General features: G+C 55.4%; 1 protein-coding gene across 1 annotated transcript in view; it reads left to right on the top strand.

Moving 5' to 3' along the window:
• ntn2 (netrin 2) overlaps positions 1–21,260 on the top strand; it is a 22,449-nt gene extending 1,189 nt beyond the window's left edge. The window contains 7 exon segments of the mRNA XM_028813940.2: positions 7,952–8,227; positions 8,229–9,043; positions 13,888–14,076; positions 17,397–17,546; positions 19,505–19,558; positions 20,557–20,631; positions 20,733–21,260. Of these exon segments, the coding sequence (XP_028669773.2) occupies positions 8,031–8,227; positions 8,229–9,043; positions 13,888–14,076; positions 17,397–17,546; positions 19,505–19,558; positions 20,557–20,631; positions 20,733–21,061 (1,809 nt within the window). The 5' untranslated portion in view covers positions 7,952–8,030 and the 3' untranslated portion in view covers positions 21,062–21,260.
• Positions 21,261–21,559: the final 299 nt, after the last annotated feature.

Raw genomic sequence — 21,559 nt, forward strand, 5'->3', positions numbered from 1 at the left:
GCTAAACGAGTTCCGCAGTTTACGGTCATCTCATCCCCATTCGTTTCTTGCCGGATTGTCCGTTGACCACGAGCACGACGCTCGGACATTAACTTCTCGGGTATCAGCAGATTAAAAATAACCGCCGGTGTGACTTTGGGCGGACGCCGGAGACAGCAACCTGCTGCAGTCCCTGTCGGTGAACAGATGGGCACGAGTGAACGTGCCAACTAGATGGGCTTAATGGGCGACTGGCACATTCCCGAAATCTCGCCATGCTGACTGGATATGTTCAGGAAGGAAGCTGCGCCAGAAGATCTGCCTTGGCACGCGTTCGTGTTGCTTTTACACCTGTGTGGAGAAATGCGAAACCCAAGTGATAAGACGGAAGAAGAAGAAGAAGAAGAAGAAGAAGAAGAAGAAGAAGAAGAAGAAGAAGAAGAAGAAGAAGAAGAAGGTCAACCTGAAAGGTTTATGTCCTTCATTAAAAGCGGCAGGCTTCTCGTCTGTCGTTCTGGAGGAGCGACACCTGCTGCCATTTGACATCCACGTCTTTATATCCGTTGAGTCGTTTTCGTGCCAGCCGGGCGCTTCAAGCCGTCTGGATCTCCATTATTAAGAGTGGAGCTTTGGTCGGAAACCCAACGTGCAGACCGTCTGTCTGCTTCAGAGCTTCATGTCCTGCCATCTTTAGGACGGCCGTCGATCTCTGCTTTGTTCCAAGAACCCGGGTTCAAGTCACGACTGAGCTACTGCCGGTGTGGAGTGCGCCCATACGGCCCGTACCCGTGTCTCTACTATCCTCTCCAAATAATAATAATAATAATAATAATAATAATAAGATCGCAGTTATGGGCAAAGCACAAAGCCTTCATAAGGCGCTCAGGCAAATCGCTTTGATCTCTTGTTGAGATATGAACTCACCAGCAAACCATAAAAAGACGAGAAGAAACAAACGTTTAACATAATAATAATAAGAAGAAGAAGACGGCCTTGATCTAGCGATTTACAGCGTTTGGCTGCAGGTTCAATAGCCGGCATTAACGCAATTATTTCACATTCTTGGGCTCCAATTATAAAAATGAAATCCTCCTCCTCATCATCATCATCATCATTATTTCTTAGAATTCCTTAGAAGATTGTAAGAGAAAGGCGCTGCATAAATTAAGGAGCCATTAATATGAACATATAGTTACGGTGAAGAACCTGCCAGACCAAAGGCACAGTTGTAACTTTTCAGTGTTTGTTCTCGTCCGAGGAGGACACGCGTGGCATACCAGCGGACCAAAGTGCCACCTAAAGCAGGGCGGCTTTTCACGCTGCGCTTCAGAGAGGTGCATGGCTGCAGGGCGCTATATAAAACATAAGGCTGTGCCCATACCGGCCTGCATGGGTAGTCCCCACATCCAGCTCTTTCACTGAGATGGTTACGCACTTGTGTTAATTTTGGACACTTGGGTCCTTCAAACATTTTGATGACACATCAACAATAAAAGAATTCTGGGATCTTTTATGTAAAAACTCAGGTCGCCTCGGACGATTTTAGGTGGGGCGTTAAATATTTTCGTCCTGCTGCAGCCTCCATAAACTTCACTGTAACTAAACGCTAAAAGAGCTAGAAGTCAATTTTAAAAAGTCTACTTAATTAAAGGTACAAGCATATCAGATTCTCCCATTAGGTTCACCCAGTTCAGTGCCAGTGGCGAGCCGTACATGTCAGGGTCACACCCAAGTCGGGGCGCCAGGTCGGTGCAAGGCTCAGTCACCGTCAGGGCCAATCAGGACACGCAGAAGAGTTTGGGGCGCAGAGAAAACCCGCGCGCGAGGCCGCGCTGGGGACCCCGTTAAATAACAGAAAGCGAAATGTGCGTGACGTCACACCGATGCGCAATACAAACAACTGGAAGCAGCAAATGACAGGCGTACAGCACACCGGCGACCCGAGCAGCGGCAAGCAGCGACATCAGGGGGGACAGAAAATAACGTCACCGCCCGACTGAGTCTGAGTGTCCAGGGAGCCCACCGGCCAGTAAAGGCGAGTGTGGGACCAAAAAAAGGACCCGCAGCGCCATTCGCTTTGCGCGTCGTTCGGAGGTCTCATCTGACGTTTAAGTCAATGGGCTGTGTAGGGCAAGTCAGACCGGACCGTGAAACACAACAACTGGGGGGAGAGATGACCCTTTGTGGGACCCTTTGTGGAGTTAGGCAGACTGCTGACTTTGAAATGACACTTTGAGAGAGAGTAGATAGACAGACAGACAGACAGAAGTGAAAGGTGCTATATAATAGATAGATAGATAGATAGATAGATAGATAGATAGATAGATAGATAGATAGATAGATAGATAGATAGATAATGCACATGTGCCCGCTGTGCTCCATGCTCAGGACAGCCGCCTTGTGCCCGCTGTGCTCTCCACTCACGCCTGCTGTTCGCAGGTGGCGGCCATCTTCCCTTTTCATGTGTTCTTCCATTCACGGTTGTGATGACCACCAGCATCATCCAATCACATTACACAATATTTGCCTGTGGAGCACCCTGGCGGTGCCAATGGGCTTACTGTGTGGCTCACGTGTGTCACCGGGGCCCTCGAGAGCCCTGCGGACAGACATCTTTCAGCCACTTTTCATGAGTTCTTTTTTTTGGCATGGGCGTTTACTGCAGACTACCACTTTTGTTGGCATGTCATTGTCTTGCCTCTGTTCAGTACGGCCCTGGGGTCCCTGTGGCCGAGGGCATTGATGACTCATCTTTTCCCCTTACAGACCACAGAGTGCAATGAGGGAAATGATCGACAGTCTTTGACCAACCCCCCGTCCAACAGGTCTACTTGATGACTTCTAAACCCCACAGTCAAGTTTTTAGTGCCACTCTCCACAGGGCACCCTGTGCCCGCTTTGCCTTTACCTCTGGCTGTCCTGGCCCCGGTCTGGCTAACCGCACAATGACAAAGCTCCACTCTGCTGGGTTGAGGATGAATACGGAGGCTGCAGCAGTTTGCAAGGATGAGTACAGGGAGAGATGCCACCTACTCAAGGAGCCTCACCCACACACCACAGTTGCTCTTGATGTCTGTGGACCACCTTGTGAATCCTAAAATCTTGAGGATGGCTTATTTGCCATCCTGTTGGAGAGACACTTCAGTCTGAGACGCTACAGTTCCACTGTCGGACGTGCGGGTGGCATTGTATGCCATCCCTTAAATTCAGATCCAGTAACTCAGGTGTAGGTGACAAGAGTATCATTGGAGTTCTTCTCCTCTGAGCTCGTTGGTGCAATGGAGCCACAGATTTGTTTAGTTTTGGTGCCAAGATGTCAGAGGACAAAGAGAAGTCACAAAGAGTCTGAGCGCCCAATGTGAGTTCCTGTGAGGTTTGGTGGCACAGATCAGATTCTTCTGGGTGCCAGATATACACAGTTAGTGGGACCCACAAGGGGGACTTGGACGATGGTCAATGGGTGCTTTGTCTGCAGGTGTCTAGTAGGTGTGATGTTACATGTAGGGGACGCTCCAGATGATGAAGGCCTCGTCCACCACCATCGGGGATGACTGAAATTCTGGGTGGGCTAATTCACTGAGCATGTGTCCAGACTGATGATGTCCACATTGTCCAAGTGACAACATGGGTGTATGCCCAGCTCTGTTGTCCCAGGGTGATGCTGCTACAATTCATGACACCTGGCACTCCAGTGCTGAACCCTGTGCCCACTTCCATCCTCCCAGGGGAATGCGGGTGCCATTCCTTAGGGGCATCTCCCTGGGGTTATCTGACCTCTAGTGTCCTGGGGTGCTACTGCGGTCCTTCCCAGATATAAGGCCTGCTACCCTCTGCCATGAGGCAATAATCTTCCCCCTGCCACGGCCTGACTCTGACACAGACCCCCCCCCCCCCCCTTACTCTGATTACTCATGTGCCAGCAGGACAACCCCCTGCAGTTCTGTAAATGAATTTAAGTTCAAATGAGAGGGGGCAATGATGGTGGAAGGGTATGGAAAATGGCAACTGAGACCTCCACCTGAAGTGGAGAATTACAAAGCTTCAAAGTCACCCACCCAGCTGGTGTCAGGGGGACCATGGGGCAAAAAGAAGGAACCAACCCTGGATGGTCAGCCAGGACCCACAGGTCTCTGCTGGCAGGTCACCTGCTGGCACTGGCTGGCCACTTGTCCACACCTGGATGTGCCTCAGCTCGGCCATCGATCTTAGCATGTGACACGAGTACGCTGAGGGGCACCCAAAGGCCTGGCCTGACCCCACTGCTGCCCCCCTCACCCCAGGGTCAGCACGCATCTTGCGTTCGGCGTCTTAGCACAGAACTTATTGAAAGCACCTGTGCGCGTTCTGTGCCAATGCCGAGCCTGGTCAACTTTTAAAAAGTATAATAAAACGGCGAGATGAAAAGGAAAGAACACGCGGATTTCGACGAGGAAGAAACGCTGTTATTTTGTTTGGCTGTGTTGCCATGTGATGGATCTGTTGGCTGGCGGCTCTGGAAATTCTGTTCATGTGATTGTGGCTCGTTGTGCAGGGGCGGGACGGAACAAAAGCGCCGAGAGTTGCACAACTGCACTCGCAGTTTCAGCGATCTGTTTACTGGCGCTGGCACTGGACCCGTCCCTGCTGCCTGGTATCTCACACACTGGCATCTGCAGGTCACAAGGGCACTGGACCTGACCCTGCTGCCTGGTATCTCACAGACTGGCACGGTGCGAGCGTCCACAGGAGGAAGAGTCGGTGGTGTCGAGTGGTCCTGGCACCAGCACTGTATAACGCCTTTCACGCTGAACAAGGAATGACCTCAGGGGTCATTATATATAGTGCCTTGCACACTCACTTCATATTTACGCACTGAGAGGACCGGCAGGTCCAAACCTTCAGGGGGGCGTCTGCTTTTTAAACTTTCCTCCCCCATTGGTGGAGCATTTCAGACCACAGCAACGAGCGACCCCTGCTGGCGTCACTCTCACCACCCACTGGCTGCTCTGTCTGGCGAGCACTTGTGTGCCACCTCAGGGGGCATCTGCTCTGTCCTGCACCCCTCAAGACCATCCGGTGGAGTGAGTTAAAGCAAAGGCAGGTTCGAGACGGATGGCCAGGGGGCCGAGGCAGCCCTTTGTCCACTCCGAGTGACATCCTGCTCCTCATGGTCTCCTGTCCATTCACGAGCCAAGGCGCTATACAAGAAGGTGGCGTGTTGTGAGCCGCCACTCTGTTTATGTTGCAGAGATGGAGAAGAAACAATCAGTGCCAGCGACTGGATCACCTCCAAGTGTCTGCTTGGTTAATTTCCCAATAGTGGAAAACGCCAGAGGCGAGCTCTGTCACCGCGTAATTAAAGTTACTCAAGACGCAGATGCCTGACGTTACAGGAACGAACGGCAGATGAAAAGCGTCTGAGCACCGCAGGCGGGTCTGCGTCCACAAGTGGGCCAGCGGGTGCAGCGTGCGGCCGAGTGACCAGGGCCTGCTGGGCGCCAGTGCCATCGGCGCAGGTGAGGGGACCACAAAGGCCTGCCACCTGGCCCATTCCCTGAGTCCTCGATAGGCTGCCTCAAGAAGCGCCACAGTCTGCCAGCAGGGGCTGGGGAGTCCACCTTGGTGCCGTCCGCTTATTGTCCACTTGAGGTCGCAGAGCCACCCCCTCTTTGTCTTGGATGGGCGCTGACCTTTATTTCTATGGGGCCCGGAGATGTTTCTTCACACAAAGAGCCGTCGAAATGTGGAAATCTGCGCCCACTGGCCGAGGGGACTTGCGCTCACAGGCAGAGGGCTCGGACCCCCCATTTACACATAAGGAATCGATGACTCCCAGATCGGTCAATCGCCGTGACCTCCATGCCATCGTGTGGCATGCCAGTCTTTGTTTATGCAGAACTTCGTGCCCCCCAAGCGTCCTTTTGTTCAGCAAGTTGGCCCGCCACTCGCCAGCTGACAGACATGAGGCAAATAATCCAAGATGCCAGGAGGCTCGTGTAATTATTGTAAACTCCGAGCGCTCTGGCTGGAAGCTGTTCCTCTGAAGTGCAGAATATGACATAATTTCTCGAGTTGTCTGTCTTTGTTCGAGAACAAAAGCGTATTGTGATGAGGGCTGCTCTTAAGGTGTGCTGATCTTTGCGAATCGAGCGCTCATGGATTCTCCCAGCGGGTGTCGGGCACTGAGACGGCACTCTGTGGGTTTTCCAGGACCGGCCCCCTCTGTCCCCAGACCGGATCGAGGGCTCTCTGAGTTTTCATTTCTCGCAGCACATCCATCAATCATTCGTTCGTTCATTTTTTGCCTGCCCATCTGCTAGTGTTGAATTGGGTGGGGGACACATGGGGCAGGGGGCAGTGGTTCATGCCAGGGCCCAATTACACACCCACAGTTTCTCAGGACATTGGCGATGAGAATCTCCTGACGTTGGCAGGCAGAAGCTCAAACTGCTGTGCCAACGTGCCACTGGCAGAGTCTCCTCTAACGTGTGCTGTAAGTGATGATCCACAGCCCACTCCGACACCTCACATAGGCACCACACTGTGAACTGTCAGCGGCCCCCAGAGGGGACCACTCAGTGGGCACGGGCATAAGCCACCACAACCTGGCGTGATTTATTTAAGTTGCTCCTGCCCTTTTGAAGGGTGCTAAACAAAATGATGCCACATTAGATGAAGGAGTGACAAATGGCAATTCTTAGAGCAGAACAGGGGCAGCACCTGAGGGGCACAAGTGACGTAGCCTGGCAGACTTCCACTTTACCCTGGTGACTCAGCTAATCCTTGGGGGGTCCTTTTAACTCTTTTGGGCCAGGCTGGCGCTCTCAGGGATTCTGAGCTCACCACAAAGGTGGCTTCCTGCTAACTTCCATGAAGCCCCCCAAGATGGCGTGGCTCCTGTGCACTGAGTGCTTGTGAAGCTGCCCGTGTGCCAGTCCCCCTTTTCACATCTTTACAAAGTGCTGCAGAGAATATGAACCAATGTCACGTAACTTTCTTAAACCCACTTAATCCCGTTCAGGGTCCCAGAGGGCTGGATGGTAGGCAGGAGACGGCTGTGGACAGGGTACCATGCCCAAGGCCATGCGGGCAATTTGGGATCATTCATCGATTTCACCTTCGTGTCTCAGAGGAAAACGCAAGCGAGTACCTGAAAGAAAGTGCAGCGGAGGATCTGAAGCCGTGACGCCAGAGCTTTGTGGCATCGTTGCTGCCCACTGTGCCACCTGCCTGCCTGTTTACCAGAGAGTCACTGAGGGAGGCTCACCCGAGACCACCAACTTGACAGACAAAGCCCCCCTAACCAGAGCACAAGGGTTTTCCTTCCATGTGAAGGTTCTGAATGTCTATGGCCTTCCAGTGAACACCCAACTGCCAGCAGAGCCCCGAGGGAAGCGGGCGGCGTGCCAGCCTGCGGTTTGCTGCATGTCTGCTGTCCTTGAGGTTCCCTTTGTCCCCGTGAAACGTCACTCCGTGTGGCACCGCTGGTGTCTCACAGATGTCCCTCCCTCTCTCCTTCTCTCTTCTGAATCTCGTCGGCCGTCTCTGATGGAGGCCTCGGAATGCTAATTAGCTGCTTATTATGCCAGCGGGGACTCCTGGCCACAAATTTGGTTTTCGGTCTCTTGGCTGCGCTTTAATGGCCTCACTTAGGCGCTGCTTAAGACGCACACTCTCACTGCTATTGATGGCCATTTCAGCTGAAGAGCTCACAGCTTCATTGTGCCAAGAGGCCCCGTCTCTAGATCTGGACAGCACCTGCTGTCTTTGATGCCAAGCGGATGACCCGTGATGCCAGGCAGGCAGCGCTTTTGCTCTGTGAGGGTGCGACAGTTTCTATGAGAGGTGCCCCTTGCCGCCATCAGCCGTGGCATTGTGGACTGTGCCCTGCTGTGTTTCAGATGTACCCTGGCAGCTTGCCCAGTCCGGCTTGGTTCTTGGCGCCCCTGCCGCCTGCCGCTCTCCCTCTGACCGCTCTTCTCTTCTCTTGTAGGTTTTTCCTCCTCTGGGGCGTTAACTGAATTTCCCGATTCCGTCCGCCGCGCCTCAACGGCCCCGCCATCTTCTCCGGGATGAGCCGAGCCTGCACGTGGTTGCTGAAGATCTGTTTGCTGGCCGAGGTCGCCAACGCGCTCAACCCATTTGCGGCACAGCAAACTCTGCCCGACCCCTGCTACGAGGAAGGCGGCGCGGCACGCAGGTGTGTCCCCGAGTTCATCAACGCCGCCTTCGGCAAGGAGGTGCAAGTGTCCAGCACGTGCGGCCGCCCCCCCCACCCGTTTCTGCAGCATCCAGGAGCGGGACGAGCGGCCGGCCACCCGCCTGTGCCAGGTGTGTGACGCCTCGGAGCCGCGCAGGGCCCACCCGGCCTCCTACCTGACCGACCTCAACTCGGCGCACAACCTCACCTGCTGGCAGTCCGAGAACTTCAACCACTCACCGCACAATGTCACCCTCACGCTGTCCCTGGGCAAGAAGTTTGAAATCACCTACGTCAGCCTGCAGTTCTGCTCGCCGCGCCCTGAGTCCCTGGCCGTCTACAAGAGCATGGACTACGGGAAGACGTGGACGCCGTACCAGTTCTACTCCTCGCAGTGCCGGAAAATGTTCAGCCGGCCGAACAAGGCAGCCATCACCAAGCAGAACGAGCAGGAGGCCTTGTGCACGGACGGACACACGGACTTGTACCCGCTCTCTGGGGGCCTCATCGCCTTCAGCACCCTGGACGGCCGACCGTCGGGAAAGGATTTCGACAACAGCCCCGTGCTGCAGGACTGGGTGACTGTCACCGACATCCGCGTCGTCTTCAGCAGGCCGCACTTCCCACGCAACCAGGCGCCCAGTGAGGCTGGCAAGGAAGAGGAGTCACTCACGGGCACTTACTACTACGCCGTCGGCGAATTCCAGGTCGGCGGGCGGTGCAAATGCAACGGACACGCGTCGCGCTGCGTCAGGGACAAGGACGGCAAGCTGGTGTGCGACTGCAAGCACAACACCGAGGGCCCCGACTGCGACCGCTGCAAGCCATTCCACTACGACCGGCCATGGCAGAGAGCCAGCACCCGCGAGGCCAACGAGTGCCTGGGTGAGTGTGCCGCTACCGCGACGTGCGCCTTGTCTTGGGGTCGGGGCATCGGGTGGCAAGAACCTGACAGGGAGACGCTGGCACGCCGCAGTAGGAGCCATCTCTGAAGCAAGGTGGCACCAATGTCCCGTTAGCGCAAACTGGCACACACCTCGGCCTAGGTGCTGCCATCCTTTTGAAAGTGTCTCGGCTGGCACATGGGCACCACCACACTAACCCTGATGGCATCGGCTGTTAGCACCACACAGACAGTTTGATAAAGAAGGAGAAAGCTGAGGTGGCACTGCTGCCCGGGCTCGTCAAGGATGCTCACTTTGATTGCTCTCCGCTACCCTCGCCTGCCACTCTGCTGGGGCTGCTGACGGTGGGTGTGAAATGTGAGAAGAGCCAGTGCCCGCAGGGGCTATGGGTGTAACTTGGTGAAGCAGACGGGGGATTCCCAGCTCAGTGAATGACTGACGTTGAACCCGAGGGTGGCGACGGGGTGGGGTGGGGGGGGCGCCACATGGGGCTTCGGCCCACTGATAGCATAGCGTCAGGCACAGGTGAGTGTGGCCATCTGCCATCTTGATCATTGCTTTACAACCCAAAGTGTGCAATGCTAAACACCATCAAAGAAATGCAGCAGATGGGCACCGAGAACGAGGGCTGCCAGGGAAAGCTGGAAGGGAAGAGTTTTTGGTAGACCGTGATGTCCCAAGTGTCGTGGTCCAGGGGTCCGTGTGCCAAAGCCAATGCCTGCATCAGGCACGCTCACCCACTCGTATCAAGGGGTTGTGAGGACGCAAAGGTGGGTCCACCAACATGGAGGCCACAAAATCCACCCTGGCCGCGGGGCCAGCAGCTGAGCTTTGGTTGAGGATGCACCCGCTCCCTCTGATTTAACTGGGCACTTCACGAAGAAGCCGAGCCTGTGGGTGCCCACCTTGTGCCCAGCTGTCTGTCCCCCTCACTTTCTCTGATGTGGATGTTTGAGTCCTGCCATAGCACAACCCTGGTCTGCTGTCCACTCTATACGTTGGCCAGGGACGGTGACGTGTAGCTGTCGACCCCTTGGCGATGTCCTCATTCATTTCGGGTTTTCTTGCTAATTTACACTCGGTGGCCACAACAAGATAAATCTGTACAATGAATAACCTCTGGAATGACCTTCACGTTCAGGAGCGTCCCGCTCTTTTTATCCCAAATTTCGTGTCCAGCGCCTTTGGATTCCGGCTTTACACCGCTGTCCGCTTGGCACAATGCCCACGTGCCACCTGCTTCCTCTTACGGTCCCAGCTACAGGGCCACCTCGTCCACTCTCTGAAGCCATGGGTGACCAGCCCGTTGCCATGGCTACTCTGAGGCCTACGGTGAGCTGCCCCCCTCCCCCGCCCTCGGCGCTTGTCCCGTTTTTTTTCGCATTCCTTCTGCGTTTGCACATTTCGTGTTTCTTGTGTTTCCCTTTTTTAGTTTTGCATTTCACTTTGATGAGTCAGCAGCTTTGGGGAAGAAATCCAAGTGCCTGATAAACGGCGAATTCCCTTCTCTCCGCTCGTATCTGCTTCACTCAATCGGCGTGATTAGAAGAGAGCAAAACGTGGCACTGTGTGCCCGCGCCCGACTGTGGCGCCCTCCTCCGCCATCCTTCGGGGCCATTCTTGACCGCCACACAGCAGATGCCTGAGACCCCCTGGGCTCCGGGGATGCGCTCAGCTTTGGTTTCTTTGGCACAGTACCCGCTTTTCCCCGACTGTGCTCAGTGTGGCCCCCGGCTGGCTCACTTGTCTGTCTGGGTTGCACTTCAGTTACACTGCAGAGTTAAGTCTGCTGTTTTCAATGAAAGGCGCTATATAGATGGTCTCGTTTTGAGTGCCACTCATCTCATCTTCTCATGATCTCCAAGTTGCCATATCTAAGGTTTCCTTTTTTGCTTTTCCATGTTTCTACAAGCCTTATGGCAAAGCTCAGCCTGGCAGAGTGGGCCACAAGACTAGATGGCATGTTGGTCCGTGACAGGGCACACTCGTACACATGCCAACCCCAGACAGGGCCATGCCTTTCAATTAGATAATACTTTATTTGTCCTCAAGGTAAAACTAAGATCTGGGATATGGGCAGCAGTGCCAAGAGCCTCCGTGCCCATGACAGAATACAGGGGCGACATGTAATGGGCCAGACCCTCCCCCCGATGTTGGTCCAAACACACCTGTGTGACATTCATCGAAGGGCACAGTGGGCACTTGTGTCCTGCAGCTGTCCCCCCTGTCAATTGGCCTCCTCCCATCGTGCCCAGCGCATGCGCCAGTGAATCCTGGTGTTTACAACGCCGGCCCTTTAAGGAGAGGAAGCATGGAGGTGGAGGTCAGCCCGCCGCCCTTGAGCTTCCATCCTCCTGCTTTGGAACAAAACTCACAGCTGAGGGAACGGGCGGAAAACAACAAGGACAGAGCAGCCAGCCGCCTTCATCCATGGCCCTGGATGGCAGCGCGTGATGTGACAGAAACCGCAGGCGCCTCACATGCAGCGTGTCATTTGTCATCGTATTCCTTAAGGACTGCGGCAGACATCCTCACAAGAACATGTAGGACGAGGACGAGGATTGTGGGACAAGGCCAGCACACCTCCGCGCGTCCTTCTCTGCAGTAAGGAGAACCTTCCAGAGAGACCCCTGTGCCCAAATCCAGCCTGTGCTAAGCCCGTACTTCACCATCCTGCCGTCGTCTATGGTCCTACAGTCCATGTGCTCCTTGGGTGCGACACCAGCATCCAGACCCAGCTGGCGCTCCCCTATGCAAGTGCTGAGACGGGCCTGGCATGGCCGTAATGGGCGACTCTCTTAAAAGTGCTGCATGTGTGAGAAGGGAGCGTCAAGTCGAGTGAAGCCAGTCACAGTGAAGGTGCCATCGTGGCACTAGGAGATGGGCGGGACACTTGAAGGGGTTGTGATGCCCTTTCTGCTTTAGTAGCAGCTCCATGAGCTCAAAGGGCAAGCGATGGTAACTGCTGGCATTGTAGGTCAGAGGTCGGAGAAATTCTGACGCCATGTCAGACCGACAGGCAGCACATCACCATGGGCAGAGGGGTGTGAAAGGTGCTATGTATATTGGAGTTGGTGAAGTTGGCAGTACAGTTCTATATAAGCCCCTGTGCCACCCAACACAAAGGACAGTAAAATGCCAGATTGTGACCCGCTCCAGTCGAGTGACGTCTCACATTTCCATGCCACTTTGGCTCAACGGCGAATGTTTAAATAGCAGACACCAACGGCGCTGTGGCAGAGCTGTACAGCGACAAATGTAAGCGGGTGCACCTCCAAGGCCTACACCCGCTGTACCAGTTTGTTTAAGGCAGAATTCTCCTGACAGCTGCCATCTTTTCGTAACCCTAACCCTAATTCTTTCTGACGTGGTCCTCTTTCAAGTCTCACTTGTGACATGCAGCAAAGGCCCGCATGGATCTGAGACCAACCTGGGCAAGGTGGGGCACAAAGTGCCAGCTACTGATGTGCCAGGCACGGCCTGGTGTTGAAGGCAGCAAGATGTCAGGCAAGATGAGAGATGCCCACTGGCGCTGCTCTGCCTGCGCTCTCCTGTCCTCGTGCCAAGCCCTGCAGATGAGGGCCTTCAAAATGCAGCAGATGGTTTTCTCCCCCTGGTTTGCGGCACGCCTGGCGCTCGTGTGCATTTATCACACGCTGGCCTCGCAGGGTCCATTTGTTTTAAATTAGTGTGCGAGTCTCGTCGAGGGCCCGCGTGGAGGCGGTGGCTTCTCATTGGGCAGGTGGCGGTGGCGGCACCGACTCTCCTTCCCGACTTCTAAGCCTCGTCATTAGCAAGCCCATAAATCGTCGCCGTTTGACTTGTCATTTGCACGGGATTAGAGCTGCCACCTGGCGCCCATAAATCCAGCGTTCCACAGGGGCACTGCAAATCGGAGCCAAGCGTGAAGGTCAAGGGGTCAGGGGGGAGCAGACGTCCGGGTGTGACCAGGTGAGAAAAGAGCGGGCACAAGTGCCAGGCCAGTCACGAGGTCGTCTCGCTTCTTCTTGGGTTCAGTGCCAGCATGTGATCAAACCTTGGGCTGCCTTGGCGCTGCCCTCTCTTTGTTTTTTGTTCACTTTGCTCCTGCTCTGCGTAGCTGGACGGTGTTGTGCACTAAAAGCGGACCCCTGGCAACCACAACAAGAGCCAGGCGAGACCCCCACCGCAGTTGAAGGACGTGCAGGTGACGTTGGCGTCCCCCTTGGCACGGCCCGGGCCCCTCTCCGTTTTTTTCTGCGTCCTCCTAATTAAAGGCACACCTCTGGCTGTCAGTTGCCGAGCTCCCCGGGGATTTTGTGCGCCGAGTTAAACAAGCCAGGCAGCCAAAACCAATTAGCAGGGTAAATGTGAGGAGAGGGTCTCGCCCGCGCCCAGGCCCCTGCGAGTCCTCGACACGCCTGCTTCTCATTTGGGCTGCCGCGCAGACGGAGGGCCCCCGTGTTTCTGTTTTATTTGGAAGGCACCGCGTGTTTGGGTTTTGGAGGGCCGCTGCAGAGCTGGGAGGAGAACATCTGGGCGGCAGATGACAGGCGGCTTTGTCCCTCGCCCTCCCCGCACTGCAGCGCCTGCCTATCGGGCACCGGGGGACGACACGGGCATTTCGGTGGGGGCCGCAGGAGAGCGTAGGCCGGCACGGAACCCCCAGATGCACTGGGACCGTCACGCAGGCACGCGCGCACACACACGGGCAGGGTGGCCTGTCTGTCAGGGAAGTGCCAGCTGGCTGAAGCGAAGGGGCTGTGTTTCCAGGGAACGGGTGGGTTCAACATGTGTGTCATGCCAGTCTACTGCTGCCCTACTCAACTCGCTTCTCTTCCACAGCCTGCAACTGCAACCTCCATGCCCGCCGCTGCCGCTTCAACATGGAGCTCTTCAAGCTGTCTGGCCGCCGGAGCGGAGGCGTCTGCCTGAACTGCCGGCACAACACGGCGGGCCGCCACTGCCACTACTGCAAGGAGGGCTTCTACAGGGACCTGTCAAAGCCCATCACGCACAGGAGGGCATGTCGAGGTACGGCGCGCCACTTGGCTTCTCGCAAAATGAAAAGCAGAGGCCGCCACGCTGAGCTTTTGATCCTGGCAAGTTGACACGTCACCCCAGTGTCCCGCCGTGCCCGCCTTCCCCATTCTGCTCTATTTTTTTATTCTCCTATGGGATGCCGTAAAGGTGGACTGTTTGTGCCCGCTTTGATCAGCCTGCGGGTCAGATAGTGCACACGAGACGTGCGTGAGGGTGGGGGTGTGGGGGGGGTATTAGTGCCTTTTGGCACGCCTTTGAAATGACGCCACCTGCTGTTAAACAAGGAGTGGATGGGCACGGCGCTCCGTCAGATGTATTTCATTAGCACCTCCACATTGATGAAGATGCCAGGCTTCCCCTGGCTGCCCGCTCAAAGCTGTCGGTGCAGATGGTGAGCGGAGAACAGTTAGAGGCGCTGACCTCTGACCTTCACCCTGCCCGGTCCTGTCGAGACAGGTGTGCCCCGTTTGAAATCTGAAACTCGCCGTTCAACTCCCTGGGCGCTCGTTACTTGGCTCCAGGTGCGGCACAAAGCCCTCGAAGGCAGCCGTCGAAGGGCGGGCACTCTGTGTGCCTGGAGTGTCGTTGGAATGGGTGTGCAAGGCCCGAGGTGTGGGGTCAGGCTGCTCACACGATGCCAGGGGGAGGTGCCCACCTTTCTGATGGCAATTTGTCATGACCTGCTGCATTGAGACAGGCAGAGACGTGCCAGGTGGGCATGAAGTCTGAGATCCAGGTGACACGTGGAGACACAGACGGTGATGGGCATCTGACACCCAGCCCGGTGCCACCACACGGGCACTGAAATGAACTGGCAGTTGTGAAGCATACCAATGCAGTATTTTGGAGTTTTTCTTTTTGAAAATTTAATAACAAAATAATTGAAGGTTTTGCCAAATAAATGCCAGGGCAGTGTAATATGTGTCATAAAAATGTGAGGGTGGAAGTAAGGCAGCCACAAGGCACACGGCTCAGTAATTAAACTGTGAAATGATGCCGTTTCATTTGGAAAGTGTGCCTGCTCAGAACTGGCACTGGCGAGTCTCCTGCCGGGCTAAGCATGGGCACATCATATTGTGCTCCTCACACGCACAGCTTTGGCACTTCACTAATTTGATGTAAATGTGGAGCCTGCCAGCTGCGGGTCGCGTCTCAAAACTTCCCTGAAATGGCGTCAGTTCTGTTAGTGCCAGCCTCCAGTGAACACCATTTCCTACCATTCCCTGACCTCTGTGCCCTCTTTGCCTTCCTCTTTCTGCGCCATTGTTTCTCTGTGTTCTAAGAGGGTCCACCGGGTGTCACCGCCAAGCCCAGTGAGTGACAGGACTCTACTGCTGAGGCCCTGGCGAACACTCAGCCTTGGCACTGCCAGATGCCTCCTTTGCTGTCATTCCCTTCACCCCATGGGGTGATGAAGTGGGTGGCTGGCAATTAGAATAAAAAATGGCATATGGAGATGGCACTCAGGGGGCCAGGCCACCTCTCTGATGGCACAACAGGCAATGTTTAGTCTCCCCTACCATCTGAGGTTTGGAGTTGGAAAGGAAGCAGGGGTGTCTCTAAAGTCAAATGGCATAACGCTCGCCTGACCGGTTATGCCAACTTAACTGTGAGCGAGCCCTGGCAAAGCTAGAAGTGTCATATCAGGATGGTAACTCACGTGTGTTCACCTCAAGGTCACCACGTGAACTGAATGACTGAGGTCTCCGGCAGACGCGGGCACATGCAGAAGATGAGTCAAAATAAATGATCAGCGGTAAAGTCGTGAACGGCGATGCTTGTTGGGCATGGCAGATGTCCTTCATGCCAAACACCCCAATGCAATGCATCCTCAGTTCCTGGCAGGCGCCATTCAGGGCTAAAAGGCTGGCACTAGCTGGGCTGAAGAATTGGGGGGCCCACATTATGCCCACTGACTGCCATAACCCCATAGAAGTGTGCTGCTCCCTGGGTACTGCCAGGCCTCAACTGTAAAGATGGTGGCATCTGTGCCACTGGAGGCCACCAGTTGAACGACTCGAGCTGAGAAATGAGCTCTACTGAGCGACAGAGGGTTAGGATTACACAAGTGGGCAAAAGGATGGCATCCTGCTCTAACCCTGTCTGTGCCACCGTCATGAGAAGTGAGCCAGCAGAACATAGATCTGAGAACATCCCTCAACTGCAAAGTACATTCCAAAGGATGGCATGTCCTACCAGTTCACAAGGGCAAGTTGGCCTGGTCAGCCATTGGCGGGCAGCTTACCTGCTGAGGTTGTTGACTGTCTGGGGTCCCACAGCCCATTCGTTACCTGCAGCCGTGCCCACCCACATTGTTATGAGCTCTGGGGTCCTGCCCCAAACCAAACCCCCCCCCCTAAACCCCTCCCCCCCAGACTCTGCCAGGTGAAATGAATGAAATTCTTCTGACTTCACTGCCTCGCCCGGGCCCAGTTGCTCTGCCCTATGCCAGACGTCTTTTCCGGTGTTTTCTTTCGCCTTCTCACCAAATAAAACCAATTTTCTCCACCGGGAAGTCAAGTTTTCGTTCCCATCGACGGTTTGGTTGGCAGCCAATCAGGGGTCCGGGTGACAAGGCCCGACCCCCACAGCAACGTCCGACTCTGCCGATGTGGACTGGAAAGTCAGTTTGGGAAAAACAAGCGGCGCTGCCGCCGAGGCTTCCGAGCCAGCTGTGTTTGAATAACTTTCCAACCCGGGAGTCGTTGGCGGAGCCATTTCTCATATTTATTGACGTTTGGCCACCTTCAGAATCATCAGCAGGGATTCGGGAGGGCGCTGGAATTTGCAATATGGCAGGGATTTTCTGTGTTTTTTAACTTGAGAAACGGGCTTTGTGAATGAAATACGACAGCCGAGCGTCACAGGAGTTGTTGGCACAGACTGGCACCGTCCTCGTGCCCTACAACCATCAGCCTCTCCTTGATTTCACTCTCGTCACCCCCGCCATCTGTGCTTGTCCCAGTCAGCCCACCGGCTGTGCCACCCTCCCCGTGTTTCGTGCTTCTCAAACCCACAATGGGGCTCTTGGCCCAATAATCCCTGCACTTGGACGCCTTTCAGTCGGGGTACCCCCGAGTGCCCAGCCTGAGCTTGTCCACTAATCTACTCCGTGGCCCGTCTTTTGTCGCCACCTCCATTGTGTTTGTCTTCGGCAGGGCCCCCACCAGTGGGTCTCCTCAGATGCCCACTCTGCCCCTTCCCTGGTCACCGCCCAAGGAGTTGGGCACAGGCTCTGCAGTACTCTGGGCTCGTCTGCCATTTTGCAGGCTACATGAACTAAGCCTCCTCTTCTCTCTTCTTCCTTACAGCTTGTGACTGCCACCCTGTTGGAGCAGCGGGTAAGACCTGCAACCAGACGACTGGGCAATGCCCGTGCAAGGACGGAGTGACCGGCATCACCTGCAACCGCTGCGCCAAGGGCTACCAGCAGAGCCGCTCACCTGTGGCCCCCTGCATCAGTGAGTCCTGGTGGGATGGGCCAGTTTGAACCCATGTTCAGGGTGCTAGAGATGGCTGGCACTGCAAGAGGGAGCCCCCTACTGGCAGAGATGAGAGACGGACACCACAGCTAAAGCCAAGATGTCGATTTGTCGCCTTGTGGCACATTCGTGCCAGGCAGGTCCAGATATGCAATGACAAGCCACACCAGGACCCTGTGCCTTGCTGCCCCCAATGCCAACGAGCGCCTCCTGTGTTCTCCTCACTCAGCTTTCATCGCCATCTCAAAGTTGTTTAACCAAACGTGTTTATGTGAACTCGCCTGCTGCCCGATTTATGATGCTAGAGGCACTGAGACTGGGGGCTGCCCACCCGCCCTGCCCCTTCAGAGCGGCAGCTGGCAATGTGGGAACAGCGTCCTCCTGGGAGTTCACTCTGGACGGCCGGGGCAGCCAAAGGAAACAAGGCTGGAGGTGGGACCTCGTGGGCAGCAGCGGCAGAGAGGAGCGAAAGCAAAGGAAGCCACCCAAAGAAAACACAGCTAAGCTAACAGGCCGGTCGAGTGGTGCCAGCACCCGGTGCCCATCTACCCCTTACTGCCACCTCTGTCGCTCATTTAGGTGCCCCCACGCTTGCCTTGAAGAGCCCACCCAGCGGGAGGGCGTCGTGTCAGCTTCCTCATTCCAGGAGCCCCCCGGCCCACCCGTGCCAGGCAGCTCCTCCTCTTGCATGTGCCAGAGGGTGCGTCTGACTGTGCTTATCGCAGACACACTCGGCACTGACGGCTCGCTGACATTTCTGAACCGAGGCGTCACGTCGACCTGCTAATGACGGCTCAGAGGATTGCACTTAATCCCATAATTAATCACAAGAATGGGACCCCAGTGATGCGCCCGCCACAGGTGTGTTTTGACGGCTCAGCCAACGATGTGGGGCCCGTCCACCCCGGGGCATGCCGGTACTGGCACATCTTCTTGCGCTCTGGCAGCCATACAAATCCACTTAAAGGGGCTTGAGGTGAACGTACCACCTATAGCAGCCGTCCTAATGAGAACGGACCCCCCAGCTCCTCAGCCAGCAGGGGGCACACCAAATGCCCACTGAGAGGGCACAGTGGTTAGTGGTGCGTCTTAGCCTGTGCCAACATGGCCACTTTCCTTTTCCAGAACTGGTGACTCGATGCTGTGAAAAAGTATTTGCCCCCTTTCTGACTTCCTGTCATTTCTGACGTTTAGCCCGGAGTGACCCCTTTTTTATCTTTTATGAATACACTGAGCGTATGTCATCTATTAACGGGACAAAGAAATCCAACATGAGGCACGGTGTGAAAAAGTCATCGCTGCCTCCAGACTCTCTTGAGTGCAACATCCATCTTTGACTTCCTTTCCAGACTCTTCGATTTCCGAACGTCGATGGGTTTTTAGTCGAGTGCGGCCATCTGGCCGGTCCAAAAGTGTACTTTGACTTCTCCATCATTCTTTGACCCTCCACTTCAGCTCACAGATGGACGACTGGACTTCTCCTCAAGAGTTTTCTGGTCCCAAGCAATCCCACCAATGCCACCACGCTTGGCCTCTGGTGTGACATTCTTACTGGGCGGTGTTGGCTTTGACTTTATGCTGGACGTGACTGGGCCCATGTCCGCCTCACCCTGGCCTGTCTGCGCTCTCTTCATTTGACATCAGATTTCGGTTGAAGACTCAAAAACATTGAGTGTGAAAAATTTGGAATAATAGAGGAAATCGGGGCGGGGGGGGGGCAAATACTTTTGCAGACTAGACGTGGATGTTTATCTGAATGAGCAGCTAAAGTCCTGTCCAGAATCCCAACTGGATATCAGACGTGCCAGTGGGTCTGCCAGTATTTTTATAGCGCCTTTCACGTCACATAGCCACCCGATTCCCCACACGAGCCCCCCATTGTGTCTCACGGAGGTCCGAGTGTTCGCTCTAACAATGTCTTCTCTCGCTGTCCACAGAAATACCGACAGTCCACCCGACGTCCATTGTCAGCAGCACAGAAGAGCCGGCCGGTGAGTCACTCGGTTTTTATTCCATCTTTGGGGGCTGCCCTGTGAGACCCCCAAGGTTGCTAAATGTCATGGTGGGCCTGTCCACTGATACTGGGAGTGCTCTGTGTTCTTCCCAGTTGATTCTGGGGCTCATCAGGAGGGTGCGTTCTGCTCCTTCTCTCTTCAATGATCACATGGACTGGGTGGTGGGCAGAGTCGGGGGGGGTCCAGCGGCTGTGGGTGTCTGATCTCGACTTTACTGATGATGCTGCCTCTGATGGGGGCTCTCGAGAAACGGAGTGAGGACTCGGAGTGTGTGGGCTTGCGAGGGTCCAGGCCTTCAATGATCCCTTGGGCACAGCAGTGTGTCTGTCTGTCTGAGTGTTGACCTCCTCGGTGGTGACAGTCATGTGACTCTCCCTATGACGTCACGGATTGGGAGGGCATCGGGGGGTCATGACATCACTTTAAAGGGGGGTGTGGCACTTCAGAGTCCTGGTGCTCCCTGTTTGTGAGCCATGGATGCCGTCCAGTGACCCGCGATGAGGACTGGGCTCCTTCACGTGTGTCTCTTTGGAGGGTCCTTGGCATTGCGACGGGGTGTCAGTTGTGGTGCGATCAGCTCACAGGACCCTCATCCAGCTGGACCCGGCCAAGGGGATGCCCACGTAACTCTTAGCTGCAGCAGATAGATGGGTGGGACTGGACCGCCTGTCTGCCTGGGGGGTTTCCAACTGGGATCCCGAGCCATTTCATCACTACTGCCAGCTCTCCAACCTGACCTGATGGGTGGCCCACCTGGCCAGTTATGGGCAGAGTGTGACGGCTGCCACAAGCACCAATAAAGCAGCTCTGCTGAAATATGACAGCCGGTGTCTTGGGGGCCACCAGTGTAAGATGGGAATGAGATTTCTGGAGGGCAAGTGAGATGGTCACCTGCTGCCATCGTGCTGTGGATTGGGGGGGGGGGGGGGCCCACGGGTGCTGACCATATTAGCGACTGTCTTCTCTGTCCACAGACTGCGACTCGTACTGCAAGCCAACAAAGGGCAACCTGAAGATCAACATGAAGAAGTACTGCAAGAAGGACTACGGTAAGCAGGCCCGAGGGGGTCCGAGACTCGAGCCCACCCCTCACCTCCTATTCGGTCAGCCTCCTTCACTCAAAATGTCTCCTTTTTGTGTTTGTGTCCAGCTGTCCAGGTGAACGTCCTCGACATGGAAACCATCGGCGACTGGGCCAAGTTCTCAGTCAACGTCGTTTCGGTCTACAAGAGCCGTGGCGAGCAGGCCAGACGGGGGGACCGCTTCCTGTGGATCCACATGAAGGACTTGGCGTGCAAGTGTCCCAAGATTCAGATGAGCAAGCGCTACCTGGTGATGGGCAGCCTCGAGGGCACAGCCGAGAGGCCCGGCCTGCTGGCAGATAAGAGCAGCCTGGTCATCCAGTGGAGGGACGTTTGGTCTCGCAGACTTCGCAAGTTCCAGCGCAAGGAGAAGAAAGGCAAATGCGACAAGGCGTGACGGCCCCCCGGTGCACATTGGACAATCCGTCACCGACACGAGGAGCAGCAGCTTCCGTGGATCTCCTGTTAACGTGTAAATAGTCGTCGGCTGGCGCCGCGTCTCGCTCTCGTAGAGCCGCCTGCCCGCCCGTCACTAACGCCGCCCGGTCCTCTAGCTTAGCCACAATAAAGCAGACATTCTGATGCCACTCCTTCAACAGCTGACCGCGTCTCGTGTTCTTTGAGGGGTTGGAAAGAGTGTGTGTGTGTGGGGCGGGGAGGGCACCCCCTGCTGGATGGCATGCGGTGGCCATTTTTGTAGATACATGCTGCTAATTAAAAAATACCTCGAAAGGTCAGCGAGACGTCCAGTGATATCACCACTTCATCTGGATGTGCCAACTGGACAGCCCCACGGTCCCCGAGGCCTCCGGTGGGGTCAGCTCTTCACATGCCATGGTCACATCACTGGTGACGCCAATCCAAGTCACAAAGTCACCCACCAAAGTGGGTCAGT

Source organism: Erpetoichthys calabaricus, chromosome 11 (assembly GCF_900747795.2).
Source record: "Erpetoichthys calabaricus chromosome 11, fErpCal1.3, whole genome shotgun sequence".
Lineage (NCBI taxonomy): Eukaryota > Metazoa > Chordata > Cladistia > Polypteriformes > Polypteridae > Erpetoichthys > Erpetoichthys calabaricus.